Source organism: Canis lupus, chromosome 17, assembly GCF_011100685.1.
Source record: "Canis lupus familiaris isolate Mischka breed German Shepherd chromosome 17, alternate assembly UU_Cfam_GSD_1.0, whole genome shotgun sequence".
NCBI classification, from domain to species: Eukaryota; Metazoa; Chordata; class Mammalia; order Carnivora; family Canidae; genus Canis; species Canis lupus.
Genome location: NC_049238.1, coordinates 2167071 through 2185815, shown reverse-complemented (window position 1 = coordinate 2185815; position 18745 = coordinate 2167071). Strand labels below are relative to the sequence as shown.

Sequence of the window (18745 nt, the reverse complement as noted above, 5' to 3'; positions counted from 1 at the left end):
CTGTACTCATGTTTGGCCACATGGGGCCTTTTCGTGTAGGTGGCACATTGCAAATGTGGCCACAGTCCTCCGCACCCCTTTGCAGCCTCTCCCATCAGGCGCTGGCGTCATTCCCGGGCCCCTTGACCCTGGGTTCACCTTTCCGCAAGGCCCCAGGGGGGCTCTCCAGTCTTCCCAAAATTCCTGTGACCTCCCAAAAACCTTTCAACGAATCCCCTCTCTGCTTAAATTAGGCAGACTCGGATTTCCCGCCTACAGCTAAGAAACACCTCCCTCTCTGGGTTCGGATCCGCTGGATCACAGTGGGTTGTGCCCGGTGACCGCCCCTCGGTCCTCACCTGCCACCCACTCCCCCACGGAAGCGAGGTGGGTGCGTGGTCCAAACGGTCCCCGGAGGGAGCCGGCCGGCGTGGGCCGACAGCGAGGGCCTTCGTGCGAGTTGGAGTGAGGCAGGAACACGAGACGGTGCTGCCCCGGGGAGAAGACCCCTGCCGGGGACCCGAGCCTGCCCCGTGGGAACACCCCGCGTCATCCTCCCCGCGGCCTGGACCAAGCTTGGTGCTCGCGCTGGGGGGACGCTGAGACCAGAGATCCATCGCTTCCCCTTCCCAGAGCTTATCGTCCTCCCACGCTCCGAACCCCGATTCTTCTCCTGACTCGGTGGCTGGAGGTGGCCGCCACCGCGCTGGGGACACTCGCGCCGGGGAGGCGGAACCACACGGCTGAGGGGTTTCTGAAGGGCACGGCGCCCGGGGTGTGGGGGCCACAGCCCGTCCCTTCCCTCCCCACCTGCCTGCTGCCCCTATTCTGCAGAATCTCCCCCCCGCCTCTAGCTGTGCCCCCTCCCCTGCCCCCACGCACACGGATGCACATGCATGAGCACACACTCACATATGCACACACACTCACGCGTGCACACATGCACTCATGCATCCACACACACAGTCATACATCCACATGCACTTGCATATGCACACACATGCACTCATGCATGCACACACGCACTCATAAATACACTCACACATGCACACACTCACACATGCACATGCGTACTCATACATATGCGCAGACGCACCCCCACATGCACTCATACATCCACACACTCACTTGCATATGCACACATGTGCATTCATACATCTGCACACGCACACTCACAAGTGTGCACACACACTCACATATGCACTCATACATCCACACACTCATTTGCATATGCACATGCACTCACACGTGCACTCACATATGCACACATGCATTTACACACACACACATGCACTCACGCATGCACATGGACGCACACACACACATCATCCAAAACAGTTCCCTGGAGCATCTGTGTCTTCCCCACTCCCTGCAGGTCTGGCTGCGGACACGTCCTCCTGCCGCCGCTGGATGGCAGTGTAGACCCGCGGATCCGAGGCCTGGCCCGCAGCTGGGGCTGTGCTCCTCCACCTGGGCCCCTGCTTCCTGGAGAGCTCCGAACAAAACAAGTGCACCCGCTCTTTGGCCACGGGTCAGTGCGGCACCTCCGGACCCCAGGCTCTGGCCTCAACCAGGCCGTCCCCCCTCCTCTGCGGATCAGACGCTGCAAGCTGCAATCAGGCTCCTTCTGAGAAGTTGGGGAATAAATTCGGGACCGTGGTCTGACCTCACGCCCGGTTGTTGGCATCCTATCAGGTTCGCTCTGACAGGGTCCTCGTCCTGGGGGGGCAAGGGGCACCAGGGGGCAGCCACAAGGCCGTGTGTCCCCTCGGAGGTCAGCCGAGTGCAGGACACGGCAGGAGGGGCTGGACCCGCTGAGCTCCCTCCAATTTCTCCAGAGTCGGAGGTGACACAAGGGCACAGACGTGTCACCCTCCATCCCCCTCACCTCCAAGTGAGAGAGAGGAAGCCTCGAGGGGGGTCCGGGGCTCCCCCAGGATGGCGCACAAGCCAGGAGAGGAGCCCCGGGGGAGGCGGGTGCACGCCTCCGACCCGCCCTCTGACGGAGAGCAGGGCCTCTGTGCGGGGTGCAGGAAAGGCACCGCGGGGCAGAGGCTTCGGGGACCCCGTCCGTGCCCTGCCCCAGCACAGCTGCGAGCCCCCACCCACTGGATGGGCCCCGGGGAGGCGTCCCTTCGGAGAGAGGCGGGCACTGGGCGGTAGGTGGGGAGCACCAGGCTGGGGGCATGCTGGACGGTGACTGGTGCCCGGTGCCCTGGAGGCTAAGCGGACCTGCCCTTGCTTCCAGCGGGAGACACACCACTGTCGTCCGCGGCGGTCGGCCACACTTTGAGGTCGGACATCCTCAAAGACGTGGTCCAGACCATCGGGCGGCCGGGGCCTCACTCGTAGGACAAGGAGCATGAGCGGCCCCTGAGGAGCTGCCCCCACGACCCCAGCTGGGCTGCCTCTGCGTGTGCCTGCGTGTGGTGGTGTCTGGAACCTGAAGAAGCATGTTTTTCACTAGGGAATGTGATGCACGAAAAGGTTCTGGAGGGGCCTCCCGGTGTCCGCATCCTGTGGTGTCCCCGCCCTGAGCTCCCAGGACCTGGTGGCTCCGCCCGTGCACACAACACCCCTGCGATGGGACGGGGCGTCGGGAGCTGCCCCGGGGCAGGCCCCCGTGACCCCGAGCCCGACCCTACCCACGACCACTGCGGCTCGCCACGTGCAGAAGGGGGTCCAGCTGAGCCTCGGGAAAGTCCTGCCCCCCGGGGACCCCGACCCCCTGAATGAGGTCATCACAAGGCAGGTGGGGTTGCCATCACAGGGGCGGACAGCGCCTCCGGGGACACCCATGCCCGCGTGTCCCGTGGGGAACTCGGGTTTCCCTCCCCCGAGCCGCGCTTGCTGTGAGCGGAACTGTCCCTACGTAGCCAACGGCGAAGGGGACATACACATGAAGGTGATTCATAGAGAAGTCAGCCAGGGTGACGCGGGTCCCTCTGCAGGCAGAAATCTAAAGGAAGACCATCCCGTAAACCCCACTGCCATTGTCTGGATGAACTCCTGTCATCTTTCAAGCTTTTATTTTATAGTTTGGACAAAGGCGAGAGCGATTCTGAGTAATAATTCCATAATGAGCATGTGGCCACCATACGGGTGACAAGACCTCACGTCTTCACCAATAACGCCCGGCAATGTCGCCTGTCCTCCCGACGGCGGGCCGCGGGCACCAGGGGCCCCGTGCAGGAGGCGGGGGGGCAGGGGCGGGGGGACAGGGCCAGGGGGCGGCCACCCGGGAGGCGGCCCGCTACACGTGCTCCTTGTCGAACTCGCACAGGAAGTGCATGGTGACATGGCAGGCCACGTCGTTCCAGCCGCCCGAGGCCACCATCTCCACGCAGTCCTCCTCGTCGTAGGCGTTGTTGGGCTCGCCGCTGCGCCACTTGTTGAAGGTCTGCATGGGGGAGCGGTCCGAGTACACGAACGTGCCCTCCCTGTCCAGGTCGTTGATGCCGATGAAGACGCGGGCCAGGCCGGCCTGCGCGATGTAGGCGGCCATCAGGCCGTTGGCGGCCTCGTCCTTGGGCATGCCCAGCGTGCCCCCGCGGCCCTGGCAGGACAGCTGCGCGTCCACGTACCTCTTCTCCTCCTTCACCAGCAGGTAGATCTTACTGTCCGTCTCGCGCACGCCGGCCACAGCTGCGGGGGGGGGCAGTGCTGGAAAGTGAGCACTCGCGTTTCCGTAAGCACACTCGGTGCGCGGCACACGCGCCAGACACACGGACCGCGGTCTCGGGGTGGGGAGGGGGCGGGGAGACGCAGGGAACGTACCATTTTTTATGAACTTCAGCTCGGTGGTCAGCTGGGTGACCTGGTTATCCATCTCCCCGATGGCCTTCCTCAGCTGGCTGCACTCGCACGGGATGCCTGCGGGGACACGGCCCTGGCGTTAGCGGGTGACTGCCCCCCCCGCCCCCCACCCAGGCAGAAAGCTTATTGGGCAAGTGGAACCTGCGGGCCCTCTGGGCTGCAGATCCCAGGCTCCACCCTGAGGGCGAGGACGAGCCGTGGAGCCACTTCAGGGCAGCGCGGTTCCGAAATAGGGCTCTGGTTGGGGGAAGGAAGAGGGGACGTGCAGGGGGACAGGCTGGAGGGTGGCGCCGGGGCCGTGACCCTGCAGCCACAGAGAAGCGGGACCCTCCGAGGACGGTGGGGGCCCCAGGGCCTGAGGGCTCATCACACGGCACTGCCGGCCGTGCCAGCTCAGGTCAGGGTGCTGGCCCTTCGGGGGGCCCCAAGCCACCTCCCGTGAGGAGCACTGCTCGTAAGGGCCTCCTCACACCCCCGTCCCCATCCCCACCGCAGCAGGGGACTTGGCCACCACCAGCCTGTCGCCTCCCCCAGGACCAAGCTGGGCAGCCCCTGGAGAGCCCGCGTGCAGGACCCTCCTCTCCCCGCAGAGCCCCTGGCGCAGGGTCCAGCCGCACTTCCGGCCTGACCACCCCCCTTGGACGACGGGGCCCGCCTTCCAGAGTCTCAGCCCCTGTCCGTCACCCGGCGTCCAGGTCGCCCTCGCTTCCCACGCCCAGATCCGGTTCCCACTCGGCGTCCCAAACCACACTCGGGCCCGGGGCTGGTGCTGCAGCAGGAGTTCGTCGGAGACCCGGGCCGTCCGCGCTCCCCCCCAGTGGCCAGGCTTTCGGGGTTGGGCTCTGCAGCGACAAGTGCTGGGCTGGTCCCCCGTGTCCCCGAGCCTCCTGGACGGCTCCACAGGCCTCCTGGCCTCCTCCCCGCAGGACCGGCCATGTCCAGAGGAGGCCACAGAGGTGCTGTGCCCGGCCCGGGACGGCTCTGCCGGGTGGACGCCCACCAGCCTTCCTCCTCCCTCGGCAGCGCCGTCCAAGCCCTTCAGACTTTACTCAGAAACCTCTTTTCCCCCATTTCCAAGCTCCAAGCTTTCTCAAGGCCTATTCTCTGAATATCACAATCGGGATGAATGACAGCAAGTGGAGACACCGTATGAGAGAGAGAGAGAGAGAGAGAGAGAAAGAAAGATAGGCTGACTCAGCAAGTGGACGCCTGAACGTCTCGCAGACACAGGGTCTGGGGGGGGGGGGGTCAGGACCAGCCCCTGGGAGGCCTGTTAGGCTCCAGGGCTCCCCACCCCCAGGCCTGACGGCAAGCCCCGAGCGAGGGGCTGGTGGCAGGGACGGAAAACACAGAACAGCTGTGCCGATGGAGGACGGCACGGATGGCGGGGACCAGTGTGGGACGAGGCAGGACAATGGGCAGCAGGGGACAGAGCGGGACGGTGGTCGGCGGGGGACCTGCCAGCCGGGCACGGAGGGTGACCCACACATGGGGCCGCGGGGCATGGCAGGCACGCACCAGGCAGGGGCCGGGCAGGGCCGGGCTGGGGGCCAGCAGGGTGGGGGAGGCGCGGGGGAGCAGAGGCAGCAGAAGCCCACGGGGAGGGGGCCCCTAAGCCCAGACCGCTGCGGTCTTAGTCCGTGATTCGCACCGACTTCTCCAGCGTGATTTCCCCCACGTCTTGGTTACTCGAAATAATGCGCCATGAACCCGGGGGCGCAGACGCTGTTGGAGTCACAGCTGTTTCCCTTGGATATATTCCCGGGAGCGGGGTCGCTGGGTCACATGTAGCTGCATTCTCAACTTGTTGGGGACCCTCCACACTGTCCCCAGAGTGCTGCGCCAGCTTGCCCTCCCTCCAGCAGGGCACGAGGGCTCCCCTTCCCCGCCTCCTCGCCGACACCTGTCCTTTGATAACGGCCAATCCACCAGGTGTGATGTGACCTCTCACTGTGACACCGATTTGCATCCCCCTGATGGACTAGACGTGTTCAGCGTCCTGTCAGGCACCTGTTGGCCTTTCGTACATCTTCCTTAGAAAAATGTCTATTCGGGTACTTTGCCCATGTTTTATTTTTTTATTTTTGTTTTTAGGATTTCATTTATTTATTCGTGAAAGACACAGAGAGAGAGGCAGAGACACAGGCAGAGGGAGAAGCAGGCTCCATACGGGGAGCCCGATGCGGGACTCGATCCCGGGACCCTAGGGTCACACCCTGAGCCCAAGGCAGACAGACGCTCAATGGCTGAGTCCCCCAGGTGTCCCTGCTCATGTTTTAATTAGGTTGTTTGGCTATTGAATTGCATGAGCTCTTTATATGTTTTGGATCTTCACCCCTTAACAAACGTGCAGTTTGTGAATCTTTTTTCACTTTCTTGGTGGTTTCCTTTGCTCTGCGGAAGCTTTTGGTTGGAGGTGGTCCCACTTGGCTTACTTTTCATTTTGTGGCTTAACACGTGAGGTGTCCTATCCAAACACTCGTGACCAAGGCCCGCATCGGGGAGCTTCATCCCGGTGTGTTCCTCCGGGAGTTCCATGGGTTCGGGTCCTGCATTGAAGTCTTTAGTCCATTTCTAATTAATTTTTGCGAGCAGTGTACGATAGGGATCCCGTTCCATTCTTTTCTGTGTAACTGTCTTATTTTCCCAGCGCCGTTTATGGAAGAGATCGTCGTCTCTCCATGGAGTCTTCTTGGCCCCCTTATCAAGTGTTAGTCGACCGTGTATGCCTGGGTTTATTTCTGGGCTCTCGGTTCTGTTCCATTCGTCTGTGTGACTGTTTTTATGCCAGTGTCCCGCTGGTTCGATTACTGTAGTTTTATGAGATAGCCTGAAGTCCCAGAGTGTGATGCCTCCCACTTGGCGCTTCTTCAACTAACTCTTTTTTTTGCACATTATAAGCTTCGCAAGCAATGGAAGCCCCTCAAGACTTGCTATAGAGAGGAAGAAAAACCAGCCAACCAGCGTGCGCATCCATACATGGATGAATGGGTTGATGAGCTGTGACATATGTACACAGCGGAGACTATTCAGCTCTAAACAATTAGGAAACCCTGTCATTGGGATGTTGTTGTTTTCTTTTAAGACTTTACTTATTCATTTGAGAGAGAGAGCATGAGCGAGGGAAGGGGCAGAGGGAGAAGGAGAAACAGGCTCCCCGCTGAGCAGTGAGCCCAACTCGGGACTCGATCCCAGGACCCCGGGATCACGACCTGAGCCGAGGCAGGCGCTTCACCGGCTGAGCCCCCCAGGCGCCCTGGGAAACCCCGTCATTGGTGACATGGATGCACCCTGCAGGCCTATAGCTGGGTGAAACGAATCAGGCGGAGAAGGACAGACTCCGCAGGACCTCACTTCCATGTGTACTGGGGGACGGGAGCCAGCGGAAGGGTCCCCGGCATGGGGTAAACGCCCATCAGGGATGTGACGCACGTGAGCCCCGTAGCTGACACTGCGTGACACACTGGGCAGCTGGGAGGACGGCAAGTCCTCTGAGTCCTCATCGCAAGGATAATCTGTTATTTCCTTTTCTTTCTTTTCCTTTTACTGTTTCTAGATATGAGATGGGTGTCAGCCGAACCTATGGTGAGGATCATTTCACAGTATCAGTGCATCAAGCCATCGTGCTGTGCGCCTTAATCCTTTATGGGAATGTATGTCCGTTATCTCTCAATAAAACAAAGAAAATGCAGAGACGCCTGGGGGGCTCAGCGGTTGAGCGTCTGCCTCCAGCTCAGGTCGTGACCCCAGGGTCCTGGGATCGAGTCCCGCATTGGGCTCCCTGCATGGAGCCTGCTTCTCCCTCTGCCTGTGTCTGCCTCAATCTGTGTCTCTCATGAATAAATAAATAAGTAAAATCAGAAAGAAAAAGAAAGAAAGAAAGAAAGAAAGAAAGAAAGAAAGAAAGAAAGAAAGAAAGAAAGAAAGAAAGAAAGAAAGAAAGAAAGAAAGAAAGAAAGAAAGAAAGAAAGAAAGAAAGAAAGAGAAAGAAAGAAAGAAAATGCAACTTTTAATACATTTTTTAAAAGCCTTGGACCCTCTATGTCATACCTGGTTCTCCATTAGGGCCAGGGGGTCCTATGTCACCAGAATCTCCTTTTTCACCTGAAAAAAAAAAAAAAGAGAGAGAGCAAGGTCAGACCAAGGTCAAGCAGAGGTGGGCACATCACATGAGGTCAGAATTGCCAAGATTCATGGTGTTATTTCTTCCACGTGTAATGTCCCAGGGTTCCCCACAGACCCTCCCTTTGCTGTGAATACGGGGAGGTGTGCTCTACAGATAATTAATTCTTCAGGCTCTATGGATGTGACATGGAGCATATACTCATGACGAGATGAGAGAGATTACCAGACGGTCCTTCTTGAAGTTGATTCTGAAAAATCCCGGTTGTGTCATAGAACAATCTGTAGCTATCATGTCACGAACCTTGAGTCGGTAACAACTAAATCTGACTCCAGTGCTCGCCCCCGTCACGGCAGGGGAACAGAGAAGGTGGGATGCTGGCTGTGGGAGGGCCCGGGGACCTTCGGGGCCGCCGGGCCTGAGACACGGCCTCCTGGGGACAGGACACGCCCCACAGCCCCCGCCCCACCCTGCTGCCCAGCTTCGAAAACAAAGGGGTTGGACACAGTCGTGCCAACAACGCTGTCTGGCTCCTGTAAAGTCAGACGACAAATCCATCAACGGCACATGAGTACTCCTGCCGTGTGATCTTCGTCCTCCCTGAGACAGCCCGGACGTCCCCGCTGGCGTGGGACGGGGAAGGAGCAGTGCCTCCCCCGCTCTGGATTCACATTGTATCCCGTCCGCGTGGAGAGGCAGAGGGCGTCGGTCCCGTCCACACGAGCCTGTGACTCCCTCGCCAGCATCGGGGCTTGAACGTGACCCGAAGGTCGGCTGGACGAGGGCCCGGGAAGCTGAGCGCGTGAGCTAAGCCAAACGAGGGGCTTGTGGGCACGCTGTCCCTCGGCGAGACGCTGGCCTTCACCCCGAGCACGTGTTGTGTACGAAAAGCACACACGTCTCTACTTGGGCGCCAGCAGGCGTTGCGTTCTCACCGACAGCTAAGAGGTGGCAACGACCCAAATCCCCAGAGGCAGATGCATGGCCCAAGGACATGTGGTGTAGCCACGATTCAGCCTCAGGAAGGAAGGAAACGAACCGTGAACACGTGATGCCAAGTGGACTAAGACAGACGTCGGTGCATCCCGTGGAACACGCAAACCCGTGGAGAGGCGGGAATCGGATGAGAGGGGGCCACGGCGGAGGGAGGGGCCCGGAGACCCTGCTCCACCAGGACTAGGTCCCTCCTCCGAGAATGAGGCGTCCCGGAGACGGTGGTGCTGGCTGTACGTCACTGCAGGTGTGCTTAATGCCCTGCCTTGTGCACTCCGAGATAGTTAAAGTGGCCGCTTTTATGTGATGAGTATGTCACCACTATTTGTCAAAGCCTTTGTGCAGCACACCTGTCCCTCTTTGCACCCTGCAGATCTAGGTGCTCTTTCCCTGGTGGGCTGTCCCAGCAGGTGCTCCCCACGGCTTTGCCAGGAGACACGTGGAGCTGGCCTGTCTCCATCACGCTCCTGGCAGAGGACCTGCTCCTGCCGGGGACGGGCTGCAGCTACGGGGAGGTGCGTGGCCACCAGTCAGAACAAACCGCCCCAACCCACTCACAGCTCACAACCCCGACAGAACCCTGGTACGGGCATGGAGCAGCCCACACCGCACCCCTCCCTGCCGCAGGTGCTCGGCAGCCGCCGACCCCGCCCCCCAGCCTTGGCCTCCTCATTAGCACCCCCAGGAGAGGTGGGGAGGCCTCCACGGGCCCACTCATCGCGAGCTCAGGGCCCGGGGACTCCAGCACAGGACACACCAGGGGCTCGGAGCATCCTCGTCCTCCTGGGCCTGGGCCTCTTGACCTGCCCACCTCTGCAGGGCTGTGCCATCAGACGAGGCCGCGAGAGGGACCCACGCACCCGCGGGTGTCACTACAGGGTTGCTTTCACACTGGCTGTTGCCTTCCTGGGCCCCGTTCTCACGGAGAGCCACCCCAGATCTCAAGAAGTCACCAAAGCTGGAGGTGGACAGTGTTTCTGGAGCATGGCCCTCCCATCACCCAAACAGGGCTCAGCGCTTCATTCTCCGCCCGGGTGCCCTGTGAATCCTCTGGGACTGGGAGCGCTCGCCCCACCCTGGGTGGCGCACACCCTGCAGGCAACTCTGACCGATCCCAAATGCAAACCCTGGGACCGAACATACCGTGTGCAAAGCACACAGAAATAAACAGGCACAGCCCCCAGGCAGGACAGCCAACCTGCAACCATTCGAGGGCGCCCGCGCATCCGCCGGGGAGGGAATGGGGCAAGAAGGGCGTCGCAAGTACCTTTAGAACCAATGGGACCAATTTTTCCATGGCGACCCACACTGCCCTTCTGTCCTTTGTCACCCATGTCTCCTGTAGAAAACAACAAGATCAAAGTTGGTTGGTGCACAGGTAATTCAGAACACCTCCTGCTCAACATGACCCACACGCACACACGCGCACGCACACACACACGAGAGGAGACGGAGGTGCACAGCTCTCGTCTTCGTCTCTTCCAGGTCACGCGAGTGATGGGCCCTGGGTGGTTCTTGCTGATAGTTTCTGGAGGAAGGCACACCTCCCCCGGGAAGTCACACGCGCTGCGGAACGAGCACCAGCCCCGACCGCAGCCACGGCCCCTCCTGCTCGGCAGCTACATCGGTGCAGGGAGGTTGTCTGGCCTCCGTCCCGGCCCCAGACCACATGGAGCAGGCCACAGTCCCACCGACCGGCCCACGGGCTGCCCTCGGGAGCTGGAGGTGCACGGGTGGCTCTCGTCCCCGGAGGCCAGCGGAGGGGGAGGGAAGGTTGACAGAGGAAGGCCCAGGGAATGCTTCGTGACCCCCAGCAGGGCCTGGTTGCACAGCACCCATCAGAGCCTTCCGTGCGGCACTGAGGGTGGCCACCCCGCTCTGCCCCGAGCCCCTCCCACGGTCGCATCACCACAGGCTGGCCCAGGGACCTGTCCGCACGCCGTGAGCCCACAGGACCGGCCTCGCTGACCGATGCACGGCGACCAAGACAGGCAGGTGTCGCCCATTCACAGGACAAATGGCGCCAGCAGAGGGGATTTTCTCGACGTGAAGGTTTTCTCCCACAATGTTCTTAAACACCTGGCATCCGCTCCCGCCCGTCGGCGGGTGGTCCCCGCAGACCGCAAACCGAGCCAGCAAATCCCAAGCAAATACACGCAGAACCCTCACGGTAAAGGGAACATGCAATCAGATTTAACTTAATGACCTTAAACTGAATAAAACTAAAAGCAATTTGGTGCAAGCAGCTGTGCAGGACAGAGGTGACGGGAAGGACTTTATGCTGCATCCGGGCGAGGCTCAGCCCCCTGACACCTTCTCACGCCTTAACGCTGGGGCTGGCCCCGCCGGGAGCTCCTGGATTGGCGATGTTGCCTACATCAGGGTTGGACAGAGATGAGTGGACAGGGCACAGGCTTCGGGACCAGCCCCGGCTGACGGGGAAACACCCCCGTGACACACAAACAGCTGCCCTCACACTACCTTATCCACAAAGCACACTCGTGTCCATTGGCCTACTTGGTCACAGACGTGACCTGCTGCACAGACAAGGCCCCGTGGGCCTGGGTGGCCTGTCGGGGTCAAGCCCCAGTGTACAGCAGGACCGACGGAGCCATGACCTGCTGCTCTGAGGCCCAGCGCCCCTCTCCAGGCGCCATGGTAGGCGGGGACGACAGGGAGACCGAGGCCAGATGGCCCAGCCGCAACAGAGGCGCCTCAGGCCGCAGACCCTGTGGACGGCGTGCTGTGTGTGGTGCCGGGGACATTGGGGGATCGGACACCTGTAACAGGTGTGAGAAGTGTCGTAACAAGAGAGGCGCCGCGGGGAAGCCCTGGGGAGGGGCCCGGGACCCAGCTGGGGGTGGGGGAAGGCGACCTGGGGGCTGACGCACAAACCGGCCAGGTCGGGAGTTAGGAGAGAGACAAGACGGGGTTCAGGCTGGACACGCATCTGGTAACAAGAGGGGCTGGAAGGGGGCGAGGACACGCGGCCGGGGGAGCAGGGGGGCTGCAGGTGCACTGCAGCCGTGTCGGGGGTGGGGAACATAGGGCTTGAAGTAAAGCCTCGTCTGGGAAGGGGTTGGCAGCGGCGATGGTGGGGAGGCGCCGGGGCACGCAGGGGCAGGGGAGGGGACCAGGAAGTGGGCGTTCCCGTGGGGACCCCCAGCAGGAGGGTCCAGCAGGGCCTCAGGCCAGCGAGGTGGGGGTAACTGAAAACAGGCGGTCTGGAGGTCACCCTGCAGAAGGTGGGGGCACCCACAGGGTGGGAGCTGCGCCCTGACACTGGTGGGATGTGGTGAGTGTGAGGCCCTGGACAGAGCAGGGCCATCAGTTGAGCACTGCAGAGAAGCCTTGGGATGAGGACAGGCACAGGCCTCCGGGTACGAGGTCACAGGGACCCCAGGCAGGGTCGGGGGCCCAGTGGAGAGAGTCAGGGCAGCGGGCAGGGAGCGACGGCAGGGGGCGGGGGCGGCACCCCAGGAGGAGGGGGTCCGCGCGGGGGCAGCGCTGGAAGCTGGCCGTCCATGCTCCTCTGTGTCCCTCCGGCCACCAACCCTGAGTCACTGCCAAGGAGCGTGCTCCAGGCTCCCGCCCAGCCCTTCCTGCCCTCGGGGTCCCCGGGACAGGTGCGCCTGCGTCAAGCCCACGGTGAGCTGCCAGGGCCGCCAGAGGGAAACGTAACAGAACGGTTTCCATCGGCGGTCACCCTGCTCCCGACGGTGCGGCCATTGCCGCCAAGTGTGGGCATGTGGGGCGACAGGCCAAGGAGTCACTGTCGCGGAGGGACGCCAAACGCCACCCTGACGCTGTGCTTAAGGAGGAGCAGGGGCTCCGCCGCCAGGCCAGCGGATCGGGCTGCCCCCAGCCCTGCGCTGTGTCCCCGCCGCCGTCTGGAACATCCCGGGGGCCCTTGCCTCCCACGCGGCCCGCCCGCCCTGCCCCCCAGGGCTGAGGCCCTGACCCCTGCGACAGGAGCGGCAGGTGACCGGGGCTCCACGCGGTCAGGAGGTGGCGGGGACGGGTGCGCCTGCAGGAAGGGAGACACCAGAGCTCGCCGCCTCCCATCGTGGGGACGTCGGTCGTGTCCGGCCAGGGCGAGGCCGTCGCCAGAGCCCAAGCAGCAGCAGCCGGATCCCAGACCTCGGCCTCCGGCCCGGGACAAACACACGTGCTGTTCCCGCCGCCCGGCGTGCAGTGCTCCGCGAAGGCAGCGCGGCCGACCGAGTCACCTCCCTTGTCCCGACCCGGGGCCCTCGGGCCCACACGTGTGGTCAGAGCATCAGAGGTGAGGACGGTGCTCCCGCTCAGCCTCTTGCAAAGAGCATCCTGCAGCAAAACCCTCCGCGCCCGCGCCCTTCCGAGGCCACGGGGCCGCCGTCCTCCCTAAACTCCTTGCTCCCAACCCTCCTGGGCCATCTCTGCATCGCATGCCCAACGCCAACGCCGATTCACGGGTGTTGCTGCGCCCGTGGCCCTTCCTTCCCTCCCCGGCGGGTACTGAGCCCTGCACCTGCCTTGGGAGATGCGTGGGACCCGGGCCTCCTGAGGAAAACCCGAGGCCTCACGGGGCAGATGTCGCAGGCGGTCCTTGAGCCCCCACCGGGCGCCCACCGCGCCGGCACCCTGCTCTCAGTGGGCCCCGGGCACCCGGAGGGTAAACCTCCATGTGTAAGCAGCCCCACGAGGGGACACTTGCTGCCCCACGAGAGCCAGGAAGTCAGAGCGGCCAAGCGGCCCACCTGAGCCACGCAGCACACTGGTGAAGGCTGCCCTTCGGTGGCTCAGGGTGTGGGCCCCGCTGTCAGGCTGCTGGGAGCCCGGCCCCAGTCCTTCGCCTGGGCACCCGGGACACCTTACCGACACTCTGAGCCCCGGCATCGTCATCTGGGCAGTGGCACCAGAGCGGTGTCCAGCGCCTGTGTCGCCGAGCGCCTGGTAGCGTCTGCTTCACCCGGACTGAGGCCTCCGTCGGCGTCCAGGGCTCCAAACCCCAGAGAAGGGCTGACCGCTTGTGGGAACACCAGCCCCCCGGGCTGTGCCGTGGCTCAGGGCCCTCGACCAGTGGGGAGCAGGGCAGCCACCAGCAACCCCTTTGCCTTCACCAGCGGCCCCTCTCCCCCTAGACAGTGGCCTCTTCCACTGGGCCCCCCCAGGCCCTGAGGCACCAGAGGACCTGCTCATGCCACACGCCCAGCGGCCTTACAGGAGCACCAGAGTGGGGAGGGTTTGGGCACTGGGGCCAGCGGGCCTGGAGGGGGTTAGAGACCCCAGCCCGCCGTGCACACGCTCCCACCCCAGGGCAGAGCCGCTACCCGAGCAGGCTGGGAAAAGCTGCCGTTCGCTGGTGCTGGGCAGAGAGCACACTGACACATGCATGCACACACATGCGTGCACACGCCATACATGCTAACACACATGCATCTATAAACCCTTCATGAAAAATTGCTGGGGAAGCTGTGATTTTTCATAGGCCCCTGCGTGAACACACACGTGTGTGCAAACATACCTGCACCTGTTCAAACACATGTACACACACACACAAGTAGACACGCACACACCCCTTATGCTCATGCGTGTGCACACAGGCCACCCGAGGTTGTACAGCTGGTGAGCACCAGCTGGGTTTGAGCACAGACCCCCAAGGCACCCAGGAGGCCCCCCAGCACCCCTCACGCTCGCCCCCTGCCAGCACCCCTGCACACTGACCTATTGCTCCCAGTAGGAACATTCTACCTCTTGGGTGTGTTGGGGAAGGAGAGGTGAGAACCATTAAAATCTGCTGAGACTGTCAACACATTCTCTGCAGCAATCCCAGGTGGTTTGCGTGGCTGACCTCTTTTCACCCACGCACATTTCTTGGGAAGCAGCCCGTGGGTAGAAAAGGATCGTGGTTATAAACCCAGAGGCTCCCAGAGGAGCGCGGATTAGAACAAGGGCTCTACTGCCGCCTTCCTGCTCCCAGGAAGGTTTTCTTGCTCCCCCAAATGACAAGAAGCTTTTTGCAAAAAGCAAATAAATGTCCCTCCCTTGGTTGTAGGAGATGATTGGAAATGCAGCAGAGACACTTAGATCCCGTCCCCTCGAGTTTGAAGAGCTCCGTGCAGAGCTCCCCAGGGAGCTGGGGCTGATGCAAGGCCCCTTCCTCCTCCCGTTCCACTAATGAGAGGTGTGCGAGAGCCGTCTGTCCTCTAGACACACACGAGGAAGGAAAGAACGGGAGCAGCTCGCAGCAGGCACGTAATTCTTATTAATTTTAATGAAGATCTCACGCAGTCCTTTGAAGTGGAGACGGGGCAAATAGAACACTCAGAATTCAGCTTCCCCAGCGATTTTTCATGAAGGGTAACGGGCACGGTGCAGAGCCCAGAAAGCCTGTCCCTGACGTAGGGTCACCCTCCACCTCCGCCTGCCAGGAGAGTCCCCAGCTCCTCAGACAGGTGGCCCAGGCGCCTCCCTAATCCTGTCTTAGCAGCGCATCTGGGAATGAGGAGCCTTGAAAACCGTGGTGACACAGGTCGCAGGCCGTGTCAGCAAAGCCAGCTCTGTACTGTTGCCACAAAGCTGTGCACACCAGGCATGGGGGAAGTCTTCTCCTTTCAATAAAGGACACAGGACAGCAGGAGGTTTCTGCAGACCCTTCAGCCTGCCTCTGTTATTTCAGAAAAAGCATCCATCAGCTTGCCCGCACTTTCTTTTGTTTGAGTTCCCTTCCCCGGCAGGGGCCTGCTCCGAGTGCTGGCCTGAGATCCCCCAACACACGGCAAGTCAGCCAAGGAGCCATCCCTCCTGCAGCCCAGCCCCACTTGGACGCAGCTGCATTTGGGGGAAGCTAAGAGGAGCAGATCAGCCGTGGGGGAGGGAGTGCAGGTGCAGGTGTAGGTGCAGCTGCAGGAGAGGGTGTGCAGGCTCAGGTGTAGGTGCAGCCGCGAGGGAGGGCATGCAAGTGCAGGTGTAGGTGCACCTGCGGGGCAGGGCGTGCAGGTACAGGTGCAGCCACGGGGGAGGGAGTGCAGGGGCAGGTGTAAGTGCAGCCGCAGGGGAGGGTGTGCAGGTGCAGGTGCAGCCGCGGGGGAGAGCATGCAGCTGCAGGTGTAGGTGCAGCGGCAGGGGAGGGCATGCAGGTGCAGGTGTAGGTGCAGCCGCAGGGGAGGGCATGCAGGTGCAGGTGTAGGTGCAGCCACAGGAGAGGGCATGCAGCTGCAGGTGTAGGTCCAGCCGCGGGGGAGGGTGTGCAGGTGCAGGTGTAGGTGCAGCCACGGGGGAGGGTGTGCAGGTGCAGGTGTAGGTCCAGCCGCGGGGGAGGGTGTGCAGGTGCAGATGTAGGTGCAGCAGCAGGGGAGGGCATGCAGGTGCAGGTGTAGTTGCAGCCACAGGGGAGGGCGTGCAGGTGCAGGTGTAGGTGCAGCCACGGGGCAGGGCATACAGGTGCAGGTGTAGGTCCAGCCGCGGGGGAGGGCGTACAGGTGTAGGTGCAGGTGCAGCCACGGGGGAGAGCATGCAGCTGCAGGTGTTGGTGCAGCGGCAGGGGAGGGCATGCAGATGCTCAGGACCCACCCGCAGCACACACCCCAGGGCAGCATCATGAACAGCACCTCCAGGGCAGCTGCCGACCGATGCCCGCCTCTCAGCCGCCCTCCGAACCCAAGCTGCATTTCAATGAGTGCCCAGCGGGTTCCCGCGTGCACCACAGTTTGAGAAGCATCGGCGAAGCTAAGCCTTATGGTCAGCAGACTGCAGACAGCCCAGCTCGGCGTGGCCAGAGCCTTGGCCGCAGACCTATCCTCTACCACCCGGAGCGGGGACACGTGTACGCACCCCGGGACCCTCAGCACGGTGGGCAGGGTCACCAGAGATCTGAAGACAGTCAAAGATACTGAATTTCAAGATATTTTTCAATTGATCAAGGACCTTCCATGTCCCACATCTCACATGAGGCCCTGGAGTCACCAAGACGGAAGTGAGTGGGCCCCACTCACTGCCCCACTGGCCGTGACCTTGCATGGAGCCCAGTGAATAAAGAAACAGGCCTGGGGTGCCCACCACATACCTGTCAGGAGTTGCCATAAAGGGCCAGTCACTAGCCGGGCCACCCCCCAGGATCCCAGGAGAGCTGTCCCTTGACCCTCAGTGTCAGGGACAGTTCATGAGTCTAAGCAGTTGATGTGTTTTCTGGGATGGATTCGGAGTCCCATGGTCTTCTTGCCCTGCAAAGCCCTAAGAGTAGGTGTCGGGGCAGGGGGATCCATGATGCCCGCGAGCCCCCAGGACCTGCTCTGCCTGCATGTGCTCCCCGCTACGTACACTTGCACTGCTTCACGAGGAAAATAATACGCTTAAGAACCACTGGTGTGAGTGGCTGCATCTTCCTCTGGCACCGCTGTGAGGGCTCCAGCTACCTTTGCAGGTCACCCCACCACATGCACAGAGCCTCACAGCATGAATCGCATTTGAATGACCTCACTTATACATACATCTAATATTTTTTCTTGCCCAAAATTTTCTACCTTAGCTGGAACATAACATGTCTTTTAAACAGAGCATGAAAAATAAAAAAGAATGGGGAGAAGAGGGAGAGCAATTAGCTGTGGAGGCAAAGGGCAAGGGACGTGCCCACTAGAAGCCAACAGCAAGGTGGGGTGCCAGGAGGAAGCACCGCCCCCACCCCCAGTGAGAGCCCCTGGGACCCAGAGAACAGGATGAGACCCAGAGAACAGGGCGCCCTGGGCCAGCTCCCACCCGGGGTCTGGGTGAGCAGTGGGCGATAGGCAGGGAGCTAGTGGATCACAAGGGACCGTCCCCACATCCAGCAGCCCATGAAGGAGGAGCTGTCGGAGGAGCAGCAGGCCCCGTATCAGCAGCTCCTGCTGCCTCTTGCCTGCCCTGGAGGTGAGTTTGTCCAAGATGTGAAGGAGGAACTGAGGGTGAGGCAGGATTTGGGACCAGAGGGGAGGAAGCCCTGCTCTGGGGCATTTATGCAAAATGACTCACAGACACCCAAGGGAGGGCCCCACCCTGCAGTGATGAACAGAGAGAAGGGTTGGGCATCACCCAGAGAACATGCCAGAAGGACAGGAGGCTCAGGGGTGTTGCCAGAACTCACACAACTCAAATGAAATAAAAAATGTGGGGTTGGAAGAAGCTGAGGACAGGACACCACATGTGATCATTTTTGCGGCTGTCAGTCGAGACGCCGGAGGGAGGCACTGGGCCCCCGAACAGCCACCGTGACGCTGTGCCCAAGCGGGAGCACCCCTGCCCGCAGCCCAGGCCCGGGAGGGGAAGCGCACCCTGGCTGGCACGGTCAGATAACAACCGAGGAAGGCTTCAAAGCAGAGTCGTGGGGGCGAAGCGAGTGCTGGTGTCGGGGCAACCAGGGGTCTGCAAGACCCCAGCCTCCCCTCCCCAGTGAGTCTGCAGGGCCTGTGATCCTGCCCTACTGTGCACTTGGGAGCACAGCAGGCCCCACCTCGCCCAGCCGCTGCTGCCTGAACAGGTGCAGTGACATGTGTTGGGACCCCCCGCCAGCCGTGGCCGCCACCCCGCCCTCTGTTCTCCCCACAGACGGGCGTGCGTCCCAGGAGCCATCAGCAGGGAGAGGACAGGCACCCAGCATCACCGTGGCAGGTGGCGGGGGGGGGTACTGGGGGGGCAGGGTCTCCCACGGCAGGAAGGTCCTTGATGGGACACTAGACACAGAGGAGAGGTCCCCCCCCCTCCGCCCCGCAGGACAAACCAGACTGTGGAAAAGCCCACAGAGACCAAGGCCGGTGAGCAATTCTGAAAACAGAGCAGTCCCGAAATATCTGCAGGGCGTGCCTCACACTGACTTATACG

General features: G+C 61.7%; 1 protein-coding gene across 5 annotated transcripts in view; it reads right to left on the bottom strand.

Annotated features, from left to right (window-relative positions):
- Window positions 1-2991: 2991 nt before the first annotated feature.
- The window catches only part of COLEC11 (collectin subfamily member 11), a 33348-nt gene continuing 17594 nt past the window's right edge, over window positions 2992-18745 (bottom strand). For 3 of the 5 annotated variants that reach the window (XM_038560689.1, XM_038560686.1, XM_038560688.1), the window contains 4 exons: window positions 10179-10250; window positions 7846-7899; window positions 3757-3852; window positions 2992-3642 (listed from right to left, as the gene is read on the bottom strand). In XM_038560689.1, the coding sequence (XP_038416617.1) occupies window positions 3233-3642; window positions 3757-3852; window positions 7846-7899; window positions 10179-10250 (632 nt within the window). In that variant the 3' untranslated portion in view covers window positions 2992-3232. The remainder of the gene's footprint in view (window positions 3643-3756; window positions 3853-7845; window positions 7900-10178; window positions 10251-18745) is intronic. The other 2 variants (XM_038560690.1, XM_038560687.1) reach the window with 1 other exon arrangement.